Here is an 18,202-nt window from a genome sequence, read left to right as displayed (position 1 = left end):
GAGCTCTCAGTTGGAGGGCACCCCTTCTTCAGGCTTCCAGAGCCACAGGGTTTGGATTCAAGTGCACTGACACCATAGCTAGGAAGACCACCCCTTGAGTTTACTGACCCTAGAATACAGTCGCCCCAGCAGGGGCTTCAGTGACCAGGCTGTCTCCAGTGAAGAGGGGCTCTGCTAATAGCTGCAGCACAGATCATCGAGAGACCCCAAAAAGGAGCTTTCTCCCACCGGAGCAGGGAACTCTGAGGTTAGTGTTCCTTTGCGTTGCTGTACCCCTTTTTTCTGGGGTGTGAGGACCAAACTATAGTTTGGGCACCATAAGTCATTGTCTTCCTGACCCATGGCCAGCTCAGAGGAGGCCAGGAAAAATCACTTCTCTTTGCTGTGACTTGCTTTCATGCCATCCCCAGGTCGTTGGCCTGATGCCCTCAGCATTGCTCAGCCTCCATGAAGCCCTCCTTCTCGTGGCCCGAGGGCTCGACCTCTGTGTAGGTGGAGTGGCTGGGGTGGTTGCGGAACTTCATGGCTGGCCAGTGGTAAGGTCTCCGCTGTAGAGACATGGAAGCAAAGTCAGCGAATACCACCTCTTCATTGGACTCCCCTCCCCTCTTTTTTTTTTTTTTTTTTAATTTTCAAGACAGGGTTTCTCTGTAGTTTTTGGTACCTGTCCTGGAACTACTAGCTCTTGTAGACCAGGCTGGCCTTGAACTCACAGAGATCCGCCTGCCTCTACCTCCCGAGTACTGGGATTAAAGGCATACACCACCACTGCCTGGCAAGGTTTCTTCTTACAAGGGTTTTGAAGGAATGGGGGCTCAGGAATAGGGGCTCACTGTGGAGAGACACCTGGTAGTTGGGGCCACTCTCTCAGCAAGATTCCTCTCAGGTAAACCTGCAGCCACTAGAAACCCAATATAGTCCTGGCTGGTCCAGAACCCTCTATGTAGACCATGCTGACCTTGAATTTGCAGTGTTGGGATTAAAAGCGTGCAACACCTTGCCCAGCATTTTTAGAAGCAGGTTTGGAAAGAACACATTTTATCCATCATTGTGCGGTTTGCAAAACTGAGCTAGAAGCTTCAACAGCAGACTGGAGACACAAGACTGTAGGAAGGGATGAAGCAGGCTGCAGATGTCCAAATGATCTAGGAGACTCTGAAAATGCCAAGAGGGCCTGCTAGATAGCACGGGTCCTGCATCAGAGTCCATGGGAAACCGAAATGTATATGTCCTACCTTGACCCCACCCTTCCAAGTCCTTGTGGCCTAGGAACCACTGGTCCTTGGTGATACCCAGATAGACAAATTCAGAACAACTGGAAAGACCCTGTTTCATTTTAAAAAGCTGAAGGAACACCCCGGGCCTCTGGGGAATGAGGTCAGTGGGCTTCCGACCCAGGTAGACCCTGGTGTATCAGATGTACCCCTCTGAAACCTTCTCAAATGGTCCTTCTTAATCAGGGTTCTGGGGATGTTCACTCTGATATACGACATAAATGCTGTTGGGCTCACTGAGGGGCACCATTTGCTTGTGACCCCCTAGAGGACAGGGCCAGAGTCACATTCATCTTCACGTCCTCAGACATCATTGTGGGGTGTGCATGGGTCTCTGGGAATGTCTTCACCAGTTGGATGGGAGCCAGACATCACTGAGCTCTGGCTTGTTGAGCCTTACTTCCTATGATCTACTTCTGTCCCCTCTGGGTTCTGGACCATCAAACCTGTAGCATCCCCAGCTAGAGCTGCCTGAGAGCACAGCCCTCATGAGCATTTTGGTTTGTCGGCTATCACCTATGAAGCCCACAGAAGCGGTGAAATATGGTAAGCTCCTTCATGACTCTGAATATGTCCAAAACCTCAGATTTGGGTACAAGAAGCCGCAAGTCATTAGGGGACAGCCCCCAGCCACTAATAGGGCACCTATGGCATTTCTGACCACCCTCCTCTAGGGGCTTTCCTAACCTCACAAGTGGGAAAGCAGGGAGACCATGCCCTGGGGAGGGAGAGCACCGATGCTGGGTCCCAGGATGATGGGAGCATCAGCCACTGAAGATGGGATGGAGTGGAGGAAAGTTCCTCAGGGAGGTGAGGGATGGCATGGGATGGGATGGGACGGGACAGAATGGGTTCTGAATGGTGAGGGAAATCCAAACGCGGGTAAATTCCACACTAACCTCGATGAAGAAGAGCGCAGCATTGGAGTTAGGGTGGCCGCTGATGTAAATCCCAGCCAGGATGATGGCTGCTACCAGGAGCACGGCCAGCACAATGCCCACAATGGTGCCCAGGTGCACAGGAGGGCCCTTGGTCTTCGGAGACAAGTTGTCTTGAAGTCCTGTGGAGACAAAGAGAGAAGCTGGGCCTCAGAGCCTTGGGTTCTGACAGGGTCGCCGAGATGAACACCCCAAACACCCACACTTTCAAAGCCACAGAGAGGCATGGTGAGAGTTGGTGGGATGAACATAATAACATGAACATCCTGGCACCTTTGAGGTGTTTTCTAGAATCATTTAGAAGCTTCTCTTAAGTTATAAAGAGGCCACATCAGTCAGCACTTCTGAGGAACTCGCAAAGGGCACGTGATAGTTAGGAGAGTTTGGGAGCTAACGAGATGGCTCAGTGGGTAAAGGCTCTTGCCGCCGAGCCTAGTAACTTGAGTTCGATCCCTGGGAACCACATAGTGGAAAGGAGAGAGGTGACTCCTGCAAACTGTTCCCTGATCTCCAGAGGGAGGGTAGCAGGTGTTCACAGATTACGCACACGAAATAAATGTAATTTTAAACATCTGGGATCTTAGCTCTGAGTGTGGTCTCAAAGGCCCATAATCTCAGAAGTTCGAAGAAGACAAGAGGGTGAGAAGTTCAGGATCGCATCCTAAGCTACGCGGTGAGTCTGAACTCAGCCTGAGTTTGGTGGCGCACGCCTTTAATTCTGGCACTTGGGAGGCAGAGGCAGATGGATCCCTGTAAGTTCAAGGTCTACAGAGTGAGTTCCAGGACAGTCAGGACTATACAGAAAGAACCCTATCTAAATAACCATCATAATAATAATAACAACAATAATAATATAATGAATAAAGAGAGATAGGAAATCTAGACTAGCTTCAAATCTATAATCTGTCACTTCTATGTGTGACTTTGGGCACATTAGCCTCTGTGAGCCTGTCATCACCTTTGTAGGACAAGGTCAATAGCTGTCTAGCTGGGGATACTGTGCCATGCATAAAATGACAGAACTCGTGCCAAGCCCTGAGAACCTCGCCCAGCATCTCAGAAGTCCTGAAGTAATATTAATCGCTTTGATAGCAAGCAGTCATAGTTATCCTTGTTTCTGTCTGTTCCCAGGTTGAGACCTGTGGGATGGTAGGATTACTATTTAGCTCTTAAGACTCACGGGGTCCACTGTGAAGTGGGGGTCCCGTTTTGCCTGAAGTCAGTGGGATGAGCCAGACCCTCCGCAGGAACCTACAAACGGCTGTTAGAGACATCCCAGGCATTTGAAATACATCCAAAGGGCCATCCAAATTCACCCTTTCTTTTATGTCTAAGGTAACAGAAACACAGAGATGTCACGCCATTTGCCTAAGGACACACAGACAGTGTCGGCTGCTGGGAAGGCAGGTTCCCTAACATTACCTGAGGTGGGTATTTCTGCCTCCGATACCTAGTGTGGAGGAATGAGCTAAAAAGACAGAGGTGAATGTCAGCAATGGAAATGCCCAATCTTCTCACATGGCTCTCAGGTGAGAAGGGGAACTGGCGTGTGAGGCCTTCGACAGGACATTGACTGCATCAGGATTCTTGCTCACCCCATTTGTCTCTGCCGGGCACTGTGTACACAGAAGAAACCCAGGACAGAAACTATCCGGGCCACTCTAGTGTATGCCGTGAAGTGGAAGCATTGAGGGGACACACCCAGGCTAGGCTCTGCTGACTTGGTGGTTGGCCATTGGCCTCTAGCTTGCTGTAACACTCTGATCTAGGTTGTGGTGGATGAGCACGTAGCACAAGCTGGAAGAGCATGGCCCCGTTCCTCCCCCCTCACACACACCAGCCTCTCAAACTTATGGAGGGGAACAATGGTGTCATCTCCACTGGGAGGTCTGCCAGACTGCGCTGTGAAAAAGGAGGCTCTCTCGCTGGACTCCCAAGGACACCCCCAGCCTGGAGCTAGAAAGGCATTCCCACGTTCATCAGCAAGTGGAGGGGGGGGGGCTTTCCATGACCGGAGAACATTCTCTCTGAGGCTTGTGGTAGCCCAATTCTGGGGCCTCTACAGGCATGGATAACAGCTGCATGCTCTTTGCCTGGGAGGGAACCTGGATGTTGGGGAAACTGCTCACCCCGTACAGCTGAGGCCCACAGGGGAGCAGGTCCCCCTGTCACAAGTGCCCCTGCCACAGACACAGGAGGCTCCCGGCTGAGACAGGAGGGGTCTAGAGTAGACGTGTTCCATCCACCCAGGGGTCTGTGCAGCAGACCCACCACCCTCCTGTTTAGCCAGAGGCCTGAGACCCTCGTGGTTTTGCTCTTCTCCCTCCCCCACTGCTGCGACTCCTCAGGGTGAACCCCCAGCCATTCATCTGGTAAAGAGGGACAGGCAGTTCTGTACTCACCATCTCCTCCTGCATAGGGATTCAGCTTGGTGTCATCTTCAAAGAGGACAGAAGGAGCAAGATTAGTGGAATATTCACTTTGTCGCCCCAGGTGTAGATGGAACTTTCAGAAGGTGTCCTTTCCAAACTTTCCGTTTAGACAGGGGAGATGTCCTGCCCAAAACTATATAGCAGTGTAAGGGAATGATTGGGGCAAGCCAGCTTTTCCTATCTGTGTCATTCATTCAACAAAAATGAGTGGGCCTGGCGGTGGTGGCGCACGCCTTTAATCCCAGCACTCGGGAGGCAGAGGCAGGCGGATCTCTGTGAGTTCGAGGCCAACCTGGTCTAAAAGAGCTAGTTCCAGGACAGGCTCCAAAGCCACAGAGAAACCCTGTCTCGAAAACAAAACAAAACAACAACAACAACAAAAAAAGAGTGTTTGCTATGGGCTGGGCACGCTGTGGGTAGGGTTAGGGAGACCACAGATAATAGATGGACATGGGTCCCCACCCACATTGGGTAGGAATCAGAGGGGCAATTAAACAGACACAATACCAGGCTGTAGCTCAGTCATTGAGTACAAGGGCCATGTGGGAAGTTCTGGATTTAGGCTCTAATACGTGCGCATGCACACACACACACACACACACACACACACACACGAACGCATGTATGCATGCACACACATGCACACAAACCCAAAAATAAACAAACAAAAAACTCCCAAAACTATAAATAAATAAACTTCCCATGATGAAGCTATCTCTGCAGGCCTCACCCAGATCATGGGAATCAACAGAGTTTCCCAGAGGGAGGAAGTGAGTCGTAAGCTGGGAAGCAGGAAAGACAGGGCAGCCTCGAATCAAAGAATTTGCCAGCTGTGTATACAGGTGGGCGGAGACATGAAAGGGGCCAGGCAGCTGGCTGGAATGCTGTATGGAAATCTTGCCTGGCCTTCTAAGGGGCAGCTGGATGCTGTGGAAGGCTGACAGTGGTCCCTCGGTTTGTTTGCTGACTCCTGGGCCTGCAGCAATTTCAGCACCCTCTCTATTGCTCCAGGTGTACGCCAGCGGCTTCCTCCGTCTGTTCCGCGGTCAACCTTCTTCCTGGGGTTTTGCCATACGAGGCAAAGGAAGCCAGGAGTTCCGTGTCTGAGAGCCCCATAGCACTGCAGGCTGAGGCTCTAACCACTTCAACTTGAAACCGTCTTAACGGCACCACAATTTATAGCTTTTCTTTTTTTTTTTTTTTTTTTTTTTTTTTTTTTTTTTTTTTGGTTTTTCATCCATCTTCCTCCTGGACCTCCAACGTCCAGGCTGCTGGAGACTCTTAGTGGGTACCGTGTTTGCTCACTGGCGTTTGAGGTCCTAGTAGTCTCTTAAAGGTCACAGCTGCACACTGCAGTGGAAGCTGCTGAAAGCAGCTGGAGAGATGCTTAAGGTCCTTCAGGGCCCCGTCCTTCCCTGGATGAGCTGCCGAGCCATTGTCACTTCTGCCTCCATGTCCGTCATCCCCAAACCTCCCCCGACTGCCCCCTCTACTGTATCACCACAGAAAACCCTGCAGAGCTGACCTGGGAGTCCCATCCTCTGCCGAAAACTTGGGTATTTGGTACATTGTCGTGTTTTTAGATTAATTTTGATCTTTATAAACACCGCATTGAACTATTTATCTCAAATATTACTTTTGGGTGTTTAGGAGCCTCCTTTAAACTCTCACCCAAGCCGAATGCCCTGCTCGCCTCTCACTAGTCCAGGTACTGCCGCTTCTCAGGGGACAGTTTATGTGTTCTCTGTGCTTCACTGTCCTTGACACACACTTGTCTGCAGCACTGGGATCCCCAAATGCTTCCACATCTACTCTGTCTGCTCTCCCAGGGTTCTGAAGTATCAAAATGTAGATAATGAAAGAAAACTATAAGAAAAAAATTAAGTTGGGGGCTGGAGCGATAGCTCAGCAGTTAAGAGCACTTGCTGTCCTTCCAGAGGACCTGAGTTCAGTTCCCAGTTCCCACAAGGCAGCTCACAATTCCAGAAGACCTGACATCCTCTTTGCCTCTGTGGGCGCTGCATGCTGCATGCATGTGGTATGCAGCCATACATGCTGAGAAAACACACACACACACACACACACACACACACCAAAAAAAAAGCTCTTTTTTTCTGAGACAGGGTTTTTCTGTGTAACAGCCCTGGCTGTCCGGGAACTCACTCTGTAGACCAGACTGGCCTTGAAATCACAGAGATCCTCCTGCCTCTGCCTCCCAAGTGCTGGGATTGAAGGTGTGTGCCACCACATTCGGCTTAAAAAATTTTTAAAAAAATTTTTTTTAAAAAAACTTGTTCTTTATGGAGGGAAGAGGAAATAAGCTGAAGGGGTAGAACAAGAAATAAAATTCTGTAGAATATGCCTACTTCTGTAGATTTTACTTTGAAATCCTAACAATTATCCTTCAATTATTAAATGATTATAAAATATAAATATAAAAAGCCGATCCCTTGGGTCAGTGAGATGGCTCAGAGGTAGAGGCGCTTGGTGCTAAAGTCCGAGTTTGACTCCCTGAGCCCACATGAAGGTGGAAGAAGAGAAATCCTCGGATCTCCACACATGCACCATGGCAGGTGTTCCTGCACATATCACGCACACACACTAATTCCAATCTTTAAATGTTTGCAGGGCTGGAGGGATGGCCCAGTGATCAAGAGCACAGGCTAGGGGCTGGAGAGATGGCTCAGCGGTTAAGAGCACTGCCTGCTCTTCTAAAGGTCCTGAGTTCAATTCCTGCTACCACATGGTGGCTCACAACCATCTGTAATGAAAACAATTGGTTAACAAAAACTGACCAAAGACTTAGGCATGGTGGTGTATGTCTGAGGCTAGATCATCCCAAATTCAGGACCAGCCTGGGCAACATAGTATAGCAAGACCTTATCTCAAGAAACAAAACATAGAAAAAAAATTAAAACAAAAAAACCTGATCAGAGTAGTCTTAACTATCATTGGACAAATTAGCTTGACTGGGAATATAGACCAATCAATTACTCGAAGAATGTAATGTTAAGTTTGTTTGTTTTATGTGTTTTGCCTGCATGTGTCTGTGTACCACTGCATGCCTGGTTACCATGGAGGTCGGAAGAGGACACTTGATGCCTTGGGAAACTGGAGTTGCAGATGGTTGTGAGCTGTGTGTGGTGCTGGGAATTGAACCCAGGTCCTCTGGAAGAGCAGCTAATGCTCTTCACCACTGAGCCATCTCTCTGGCCCCAAGAATGGATATTAGACGACTCCAGTGTTGCTCAGCCCACAGTGCCTACGGTAGCCCTCCCTCTCCAACAGAAGCAGTCAGGTGCTCTGCTGAGACACGGGGAGCCCCTGGCTAACAGACTTTGAGTGCCAGGGTTTCTCACCTGGAGAAGAGAGTTCACACGGAAGGAGGTATTGCTGGCCACACATCCTGCCCCGCCCCTTCCCTGACTGTGAAACCACTCCCATCCTCAGGGAAGGTGTCAGGAGAGACTTCAGGTCCGGCCATGTGGGCCCGGATTCCTCTCTTCAGAGCTCCCATCATGCTGTTATCTGTCTGTCCATGGCATCAGTAGCTCTTCTAATAAACTCCATACCCCAGCCATCATCTCGGTATCTCTTCGAGACCTTTCAACTACAGCCCAGCCCACGCCCATCCTGGTAGACACGAGTGTCCCAGTCTGTCCTACAGAGCCACTGACGGTGGCCACGCTGTCCAAGGAGGTCATCTTGCCAGGGCTCTGTGAAGTGTGAGGTGGCTCTCCAGTCAATGGAAGGAGGATGCAGCAGCTATTAAACTGAAAAGCACAGATACCACAGTGGTTCTTAGGCACAAGGCCAAGACGCAGTTGGCCGCCTGCTGGATGGACAGGATTGTCCAGTGATTGGAACCATATTCCCAATTAAAGTCTTTCTTGTATAAGTTGCCTTGGTCCCAGTGTTTGATCACAGCAATAGAAAAGTAACTAAGACACCCTGTCTCAGTAAAATAAGGAAAAGAGGAGGGCTGGGTATGTACAGTAGTGGTGGAGTGTTTGTTTGGCAGCGTGCAAGGCCCTGGGCTCTATCTCAGTACCAGAAGAAGGAAAAAAAATGAAGGTTATAGAAAAAATAAAATCAGACAATCGTCTCTCACCACCGGCTACTCGGACAGAGATACCGTTCTATAGTATAAGTAGCCTCACGGGCTCTGCAAGGTTACTATTAAGATGGGGTGCTCTAATACCCATTTCCCCTCTCTGAGAGGATCTCTATCTCATGGTCCACGGTCAGTCTTCCCAGCAGTCAAAGCTTCTCCTTCTCTATTGGCTCCTGCTTCTCACCAGTGAAAGCTATGCTATCTGGGCCTCAGTGCGCCGTCAGCAAAAGACCAGGACAGACCCTGTCCTGTGACGCAGTCCCTGTCAGGAATGGGCAGGCTCTTCCGGGGTGTCTCTGTGCCCCAGGACTTGTGTCTTACCTTCTGTGGTGAGGCTGTCAATGAAGAGGGAGGAAGAGGTGGTGCGGTCACCATCGAAGGGGCCGAAGGAGCTGTCGGGGGAGGCTGAGTAGTGGCCCTCATCCTCGAAGTCCTCACATGTCCTGCCCTCTGCCTGCAAAAAACCCCAATGCTGCTTCTGGACACAGCCAGTCCTGAATGCATCCAAACCTGACACTTACACTAAGGTACTCGGGAGGTGGAGCAGGGGGTGGGCTGGGAGTGGGAGTGGGGGTGGGGGGACTGAGTCCAGGAAGCCAGTCTGGTCATCAGAGTGAGACCCTGCCTCCGAAAACAACTAAGATGCAATCTTCCACTTTAACGTGACTTATCTTACAGGGTAATTTATCTGCCAGCGCTTCAAACCATTCCCTGAAGAGGGGGCTGAGATGCCAATTTTTTTCTCTGTGTCATAGTCCTGGCTGTCCTGGAACTCACGGAGACACCTTCCTTTGCCTCCCAAGTGCTGGTATTAAAGGTGTGTGCCACCACCACTCGGCAAGAGGTCAATCTTAAATAAATAGATAAAATCTTAACAATCCCTGGCTGGGTGCCAACACTCGGAGGCAGAGGCAACGGGATCTCTGTGAGTTTGGGGGCATCTTGGTCTAAATGGTGAGTTCCAGCACAGCCAGGACTACATAGACTTTGTCTCAAAAAAAACAAAACAAAATAAATAAACAAATGATAATATCTTAATAGTCACTAATAGCCAATGTCAGATGTGACTGGCTTCTCCACCCCCATTTATCAATTTAGTGTATGTGCTATCTATTTAGAGTGTGTGACCACCACGGCAAGCACATGGAAGTCAGAGAACAAACCTCAGGAGTCTATTCTTGCCGTCTATCATGTGGGTTCCAGGGACTGAACTCGGGTTCTGAGGCTTGGCAGCAGGCACCTTTCCTCACTAACCCATTTTGCTGCCCTAATTATTTTTTCCTAAGACCAGAGAAAGATGAGAACATGGCAGGGAAGCCTGAGGCCTCATGTTTAAACATTGAGCCTGGTACTGTAAGGTGGTGAAGGTCAGGCCAACTCTTTAAACTTCTCTGTGCCTCAGTTTCCCCTCTTGTCAGTGAGGGCCTTGGTCCCCAGGTTTTTGAGTCATGTTAAATAAGAACAAGTATAGAACAATGAAGTGTGCATGGCTTACAAGAAGACATAGAGAGCAGGAAGCCGTGCGAGTTCGAGGCTAGCCTAGATTACAAAGGGAGTCCTATCTGAGAGGGCACGGGAGAGGGATGGTTTCTGGATGACATCACCTGTTTGTGCCCACACGAGATTTTTCTAGAGTCTAGAGCAGTGGGTCTCAACCTGTGGGTCATGTCCCCTTAACAAACCTCTATCTCCAAAATATTTACAATTCATTAACAGTAAAATCACAGCTATGAAGTAGCAACGAAATAATTTGATGGCTGGGGTCACCACAGCACGAGGAACTGTATTAAAGGGTCACAGCATGAGGAAGGTTGAGAACCACTGGTCTAGAAGGGACCTGAAACCTGGATGGGAATCCAAGTAGGAGGTTCCTAGAACAACCCCCCTCACTCCCAGAATGATCGTCTCCCTCAAAATCAGAAGGGATAGAGTGACAGTGGCCACAGAAGAGTCGGTCGTGGCCAAGGCGAGACCCAACACCCCTTCCTCTGCAGTAAGAGCTGCCTGCTCACGGCCACATTACTAGCTCGACTAGACTCGAGGGCTCGACGAGTCCTGGAAAACCCTCCAAAGTGGCTCAGAGCAGAACAGAAAGCCTATCTGGGGTAAAGGGGAGGATGAGGCCGTCACAAACCAAAGCCAGCTTGAGGAGCGTTATCAGGGGCAGAGTCCTCTGGCAGCGTCCCTTCTCCCATCGGGGACTAGAGCAGATCACTCACGGGTCTCACCTCCTGGGCACAGCCGTAGGCCAACCACTCCTGGCGGTAGCGGTCAAAGCCGCTGGAGCATCTATAGGGGAAGCAAATACGGAGATGTGAGGGGTTCAGAAGGGAATCCCTCTCTTCTCGTTTACCCCTCTACTAATTAACAGTCCTGCAAGGGTAGTAAGGGGAGGGGTTCAGCTCCAGGCTGGCTGGTTAGGCTCCAGAAGGCTACTGCACAGGTGCCCTAGGCAGGAGATGATTATGAGATTTGCATGGCCTCTACTTCTTTTCATTATGAGATTTTTATATGAGATTTTCATTATGAGATTATGATATTTTTCATTATGAGATTTTCATGTCCTCTACTTCTTCCTTCTGCCCCAGCTCCCCATATCAAGGCTTTCTCTGCCCAGCAGTGTCTCTGTGTGTACAGGACCCTGGACGCTCTCAGGGTCCTTTCGATTCTGTACTGAGAATCTGGGATGTCCATGCCTGTGCTTTCCATTGGAGAAAGCCTTGTCCAGTCAGGGTCTCTCCACCACTCCTGAGGCAGCAGAGGCTGGGGAGAGGGTAGCATCAGATCATGTAATGTAGCCAACTCCCTCTGTGTAATCATAATAAGAGAGCAATAAGAATGGTGTCAGAGACTGACACGGGTCTCTGGAGATGACAGGAGACACCAAGGATTTTTCTAGGAAGAGGTTGGGGCACACGCATGAACCCGAGCACATTCTTCACAGCATCCTGCTTAAATTTCCATTCTTCGTTATTGGTGCCAGAAGAAGCCACTAAGCCTAACACGGCCCAAACATATTGCCATGGAAGAATAACAACCTAAACCACAAGCGCAGAGAAAGTATTTTCAGCGAGTTCATCCAGTCCCAGCAGCTGCCATGTGCCCACACCCCAGTGAGATCAAGGCCATGCTTCCAGAGGGCCATCCAATGTGGCCTCCAGAGGCTAAGCTGGCTCAACCACCATCTTCTCACTTTTTAGGGGATGGAGGACAAAGAGCAGTCTGCAGGCTCGAACTCAGGCCTCTTTGATGATGCTGGCAGATTCTTTTAAGACTAAGTTGAGCCCGGTGGTGGCAGTGGTGCACACCTTTAACCCCAGCTCTCTTGAGGCAGAGGCAGCCTGGTCTACAGAGTGAGTTGCAGGACAGCTGGGGCTACACAGGGAAACCCTGTCTCAGAAAACAAAAACAGCAACAGCAATAAAAAACCACAAAACACAAAAGACTGAATCTTCATTCTGGTTGTGGTAGGGTATGCCAAAGAAGCAGCTCAAGGCCATCCTGGTCTACATAGCAAGTTCCAGACAAGAAGATACAGGTTCCATCCCCAGTCTATGCCTCCAGTTCCAGGGGATCCAATGCCCACCACCACCACCTGGCCTCCAATGCCCTCTTCTGGCCTCCAAGAGCTCCAGGAATGAACATGGTACATAGACATATATTCAGGGAAAACACCCACATTCACAAACAAAATGAAACAAAACAAAAACAACAAAAATCAAAAAACTACCCCAACCCTGAGTCTTCCGTTTAGGTTCAATGGCACACGTTAAGTCTCAGGCTAGCCAACACTGCCTCAGAGAAGAATGTGAGAATGGGCCGTTTACTGAGTGTGTCTTGACTATCTGGTGCAGTCTGCCACTGCACCAGACTCATCTCGAGGGACCCTCACAATGACATGGTAAGGTGAGAATTATGACCATCATCTCCTGGGCAATTCCAGGGCTAAGGCCACCCACAGACTCCACTGTGAGTCAAGGGGACAAGTGGGGATCAGTGTAGAATAAAAGGAAACTACCTACCGTGGTCCATGAAACTTCTTTACAGAGCATGGGGGCAGGGAGGCCCTGAGTGGCTAAAGAGGGCAGAGTGGGAGAGAGGGGACAAGAGGCCCACTCATGTCCCCAGTGCACTGGCCCTGCCCTCTGGCTTTTCAGGGAACTGGGATCAGTTCTCATTTGAAGCTGAGGCTCCAGAGAGCTGGCTGCTGGAAGTTTTTGCTGGAGGGAGTCCAGCGCCGTGGGTGTCTGGCTGGGATGGATGGTTTCAGCTCCCTGGTACCCTCTGCCGAGGCATCCCTGTTTTGTCCCATAGGTAGAGCCCACCACCGAAGCCCCTACATTTCCCAGCCTGGCCAGCATCTTCACATTCGGGGGCTCCAGCTCCTATTCCACCATTCACATTCAAGGGCTCCAGCTCCTATTCCACCATCTTGTCGCTAGGTTTGGGTGTGGCCGCTCACTGGGGGTAGTGAAGGGAGGGTTTGCTTTGTCTGACCCATTTTTCTATGGCTCAGCACGAGCTGGATACTGAGTCATGCCTGGCAGCAGCTCCCAGATCCCAGGGATCATGTGAGGTCATCTCAAGTATCACCCCAAGGCTCAGAAAATGCTGCTTGGCTTTGAAAATGCATGAGATGAACTAAAAAAATCAGGCTTCTGGGATCTTGTTCCCTGGGGATCACTACACAACTGAGGTGACCTTGAACTCCTGCTGGTCCTGCTCCATCCTCTCAAGTGCTGGGATTATAGGCAGGGGCCACCATGCCCAGATAGCTTTTTTTAAAAGATGTATTTTATTTCTATTTTACGTATATGGGTGTTTTGCCTGTGTGTCTGTCTGTGTGCACATATGTGCAGAGCTGCAGAGATTGGAAGAGGGCACCAGATCCCTGGAATTGGAACTGTAGACATTTGTAAGCTATTGAATGCTGAGACTTGAACCCTGGGTCCCTCTGGAAGAGCAGCCAGTGCTCTTAACGCTGAGTCATCTCTCCATCCCTGGGCTGGCTTTTTAAGTTTTGTTTTGAAACAGGACCTTAAATATGTAGCCTTGGATATCCTGGAACTTACTATGTAGATCAGGATGGCTTTAAATATCATAGATATCTACCTGCCTCTGCATTCTTCTTTTTTTCTTTTCCCTTCCTTCCTCCCTCCTTCTTCCCTCCCTCCCTTCTTCCCTCCCTCCCTCCCTCCCTTCCTCCCTCCCTTTCTTTTTTTTTTTTTTTTTTTTTTTGAGACTGGGATTCACTGTATAACAGCCCTAGCTGTCCTGGAACTAGCTCCATAGACCAGGCTGGCCTCAAATTCAGAGATCCGCCTGCCTCTGCCTCTGCCTCCTGATGCTAAGATTAAAGGCGTGTGCCACCACCGCCTGATCCTGCCTCTGCTTTCTAAGTGCTGGGATGAAAAGCCTACACCACCACATCCAACCTGGTTGCTCTTTTTACCAAGTTTTCTAGGTGGTTCTCACAGTTCACAGGAAGTAAAGCTTTGCTCCCTAAGACAGTTAGGGGGTCTATGACACCTGCTTCCCCTGGGGCTCTGCGCCTCTCCTGCTGCTAAGGGCCCTGGATGCATTTGGTAAAGTGCTATCTAACACCACATGAGCTGTGGTGACAGTGTGCGCCCTACCCACGCCTCCCTGAGTCACACACTCTGGACCATTTCATAGGGGAAAGAATTTAGGGAAAGGGAAGGACACACCAGGGAGGCCGAGGTCCCTGGGCATCCCATCCCAGCTGCTCTCTGATGGATGGCTTGGTGTCTCCTGTGACAGGCTGGCAGTCTATAGGATCAAGAGCTTCTCTGTCTGCCTTGGGACTCCAGAGAGGAGCAAAGGAAATGCTGACCACTGCACAACAGCTGCTTAGAAACTTAGAGACTATAATTTTTCAATTTTCAAGATGGCCTTAAAGGCTCTTGGAATTTGTGGGGCTTCCCACTCTCAGGAGAGTCAGCGTCCCCAAAGGAGTCCTTTCCCCCATCTCCCGCCACTTATTTATCTTGGCTAGAAGAACTGAGGTTGGATTACAAGCCTAATCGGTGAGGGGATAATTCCAGAACAAAGACTGGAAGATGCGTTGGGTTTAAGAACTGCATCTCATCCAGAATGTCCTGAGATTCCGATACCTGCAGCATCCATGCTCCTGGCTTTCAGGAAACCTGTTGCAGCCCAAGAGGACAGTGGCGGGGGTAGGGGGGGAGGCATGGAGCTCACTCAGCAGTGACGAGCTTTGCGTCATGGCCTGCCACATGCTTATAAATGAGGCTAGGATGCAGGCCTGGGCCTGGCGGTGATGGCACACACCTTTAATCCCAGCACTCGGGAGGCAAAGACAAGTGGACCTCTGTGAGTTTGAGGCCAGCCTGGTCTACAGAGTGAGTTCCAGGACAGCCAGGGCTACACAGAGAAACCTCGTCTCAAAATAAGCAAAAACAAAAATGAATAAACAACAACAAAAATTCAGACCTGGGGTCTCCCTGGAAATCTTGACACAAGGGGCCAGTGATTCTGGAGTGACCGCAGCTAAGACCTACTCTCTCTGAAGCCCTGGCCCAGAATGAGCTGGCTTTCCTGGGAGATCTACAGTCTCTGAAGTCTACAGATGATCTTCCTGAAGCCTGGCTACCCCAGGCCTTACTGTGTGACACAGCCACCTGGAGCAGGTGCAAGCCACATAGCCACCTGGAGCAGGTGCAAGCCACACAGCCACCTGGAGCAGGTGCAAGCCTCGAAAGAAATTTACTTGTGACATTCTTGTCCTAAAGACCCAGAGCAGCACTGGACAGTGATCCTAATGCCAGCAGACAGCGGGCAGTGTGGCCTGGGGCTGTCAGTGGGTTGTGGCTACTGCTCACAGCCCCACCCTCACCTCCGTGTGTAACCCGTGTGCGTGTATACAGACCTCTGTAAGACGTGGCACCAGCTGCAGTTGAAGGTCAGGTTTGAGGACATGCAGGTGTCACAGCTCCGATGCTGGAGGCAGGCTGCAAGAGAGGAAACTGCAGCCGTCAGCATGACATCACCACTTCTCCCAAATTCCGGTCCTTCCTGAACTGCAGTGTCTCTGACTTGGGTGACCATGGAAGGTCATTATTGCCTCTCTTGCTTTCATTGCTGTTTTGAGACAGTGGCCCCCTAAGTAGTCCTGGCTGTCCTGGAGTTTGCTATACAGACCAGCTTGCCCTTAAACTCACAGAAATCCTCCTGCCTCTGCCTCCTGAATGTGCCCGGTTTATTAGAGATCCATTCCTCTTTCTCTTTCTTTCTTCTCTCCAGCCCTCCTGGTTATTGGTTGGTCTTCATTATCTACTTGACTGGATTGTGAATCCCTTAGAAGAAACACTTCTGAGGGTATCTGTGAGGACCCCACCCAGAGAGGCACAACCAAAGACAAAGCTCCACCCTGAATGTGGGTAGAACAGTTGGTGAGTTGAAGCCCAGCGGGTTGGGGACCCAGGCACCCCAACTGCTGCCCCTATGTGAGCTGCTCTTACCACACCAGTCTCCACTATGATGGACTGTACCCTACCCTCCCTTTCTTTCTAAAGAATTTATTTTTTTATAATTTATTTTTTTATTCTATGTATGTTTGCTGGGTTTTCTGTTGCAAACAGTTGTGAGCCATCATGTGGGTGCTGGGAACTGAACCTGGGTCCTCTGGAAGAGGAGTCAGTATTCTTAACCACTAAGCCATCCCTCCAGCCCCTTCCCTTCCTTTCTTAAGTTGCTTTTGTCTGGTATCTTGTCACATCACCAAGAACAATAACCAACACAGGACATTCATATGTCCTGGGAGTCAGGAATATATGGAAACTGTGGGCAGGAGTTTTCCTTACCCCATTTCACAGGGAAACTGAGGCTTGGTGAGTCTTGTCATTAAGAATAGCAGGTCTGGGGTTGAACCAGGGCCTGGCTGAGCCTGGAGTCAGAATGTTCAATCTGGAGGTTCCACTGCAGATGCCCCTGCCCAGCTCCCAGCCTCAGAGATGCATTCCCAGGATGGCTCAGTACTGTTGGGGCAGCTGAGCCTGGAAATACTTGCTCCTCATTTCTAGGACTTAAGGTTTGATTTCCCCCAAAGACAGAGTCTCCCTATACCAGCCCAAGCTAGCCCTGACTGACCTCAATGTCCTCCTGCCTTAATGTCTCAAAGAGAATTACAGGCCTACATCACCATGAGCCCAAGATCTGCTCTTACAGTGGTCTTTGGGAAAACCCCATTTCCCAGGCCTTTGGGCTTCTAGCCTCAGTGGAAGGTGACTGTGACCTGGGCTGTGTCCTCATCTGATCACCCTACGAGAAGACACCTGCCTGAGATCGGGCTGAGATGGGGCCCAGGACTCATGACAAAACTTTGCTTTTCTTTCTCTGCTATCTGTTCCCAGAACTTCCAGGGAAGAGAAAAGTGGGGGGGGAGGGGCAGAGGAGGTTGTAGGAGACACAAGAAATATCACAGAAGGCTGGTGAACGGCTACAGCCTCAGTTGTCAGCAGGAAGACTCGTGAGATGAGAGAAGGAACAAAATCCTCTGGAAAAATAAGATTCTGGACCTGGGGCAGTAGCACACACTTGTAGTCCCAGTTCTTGGGAGACAGAGGCAGGAGGATCACCACAAAGGAGAAACCAGCCTTGGCTACATAGCAAGGTCCATCTCAACCAAGGCTACCCAGTGAGGTAGCCTCCAGGGACATCTCCTCTAGGGGGAAGATGGTGAGTAACCAAAGGCTAGATTTATTTCTGGATCCCTGTCCAGGCAGTCTCAGCTCTCTGGGCCTTCAGGTATGTATCCCTAGCAATAGATAGCACTGATTAGACATAAACCACACCCCAGGTCTGGGCGAGCTGGTGTATGTCAAGGCTGCCATTTCTGTACTCAACTTGGCCCATGTGGCTCCAGCCCTGATTACAGCTTTGCAGGACGGTAAAATTAGGTCCAGAGAAGCTGGGTGACTGTGTCCCCAGGGATCAGAGATAGGGTCTGAGATCAGAAGCCGGCATTTTTTAGTCTAAAGCATGTTCCAGAACAGCAGGCTGCCCCTCCTCACTTGGCAATGGGGTGAACTCCACGGCCGACATGTTGGTTATCCTGCTAGAGTCCAGTTCAACACGGTGGTATTCGAAAATGGTCCGTCTCCGAGATTCTAGAAAAGAAATAGAGTTTGTCGTTCATATCAGGAGCATGTCATAGTCAGAAGTCCCCCAAGCCTGTGCCCAGGACCCCAACTGAGGTTAGTATGCAGCCAGCGAGGAGGAAGTGAACCTGGCAGGCGGGTATAATGGTGCGAAGCTGCAGGGGGACTGAATGTGAGGGGCTGACCTTGGAAGGAGAGCCTCCTGTGGAAGGCAGGCTGAACCTGGAGGCCTGGCTGAACCTGGAGTCAGGATCTAGGACATCCTCCTCATGCTCGGGTGACATCACAGCCGCTGCTTATAAGC

General features: G+C 50.2%; 1 protein-coding gene across 2 annotated transcripts in view; it reads right to left on the bottom strand.

The window, feature by feature from the left end:
- Positions 1 to 388: 388 nt before the first annotated feature.
- The window catches only part of Plxdc1 (plexin domain containing 1), a 56,169-nt gene continuing 38,355 nt past the window's right edge, over positions 389 to 18,202 (bottom strand). For both annotated transcript variants that reach the window (XM_038328047.1, XM_038328046.1), the window contains exons 8-14: positions 17,812 to 17,907; positions 15,669 to 15,750; positions 10,987 to 11,047; positions 9,080 to 9,212; positions 4,615 to 4,650; positions 2,174 to 2,334; positions 389 to 548 (exon numbers count right to left, since the gene is read on the bottom strand). In XM_038328047.1, the coding sequence (XP_038183975.1) occupies positions 429 to 548; positions 2,174 to 2,334; positions 4,615 to 4,650; positions 9,080 to 9,212; positions 10,987 to 11,047; positions 15,669 to 15,750; positions 17,812 to 17,907 (689 nt within the window). In that variant the 3' untranslated portion in view covers positions 389 to 428. The remainder of the gene's footprint in view (positions 549 to 2,173; positions 2,335 to 4,614; positions 4,651 to 9,079; positions 9,213 to 10,986; positions 11,048 to 15,668; positions 15,751 to 17,811; positions 17,908 to 18,202) is intronic.

Source organism: Arvicola amphibius, chromosome 4 (assembly GCF_903992535.2).
Source record: "Arvicola amphibius chromosome 4, mArvAmp1.2, whole genome shotgun sequence".
NCBI lineage: Eukaryota > Metazoa > Chordata > Mammalia > Rodentia > Cricetidae > Arvicola > Arvicola amphibius.
Note: the sequence above shows the minus strand (reverse complement) of the source record. Positions and strands in the feature narration are given on the sequence as shown.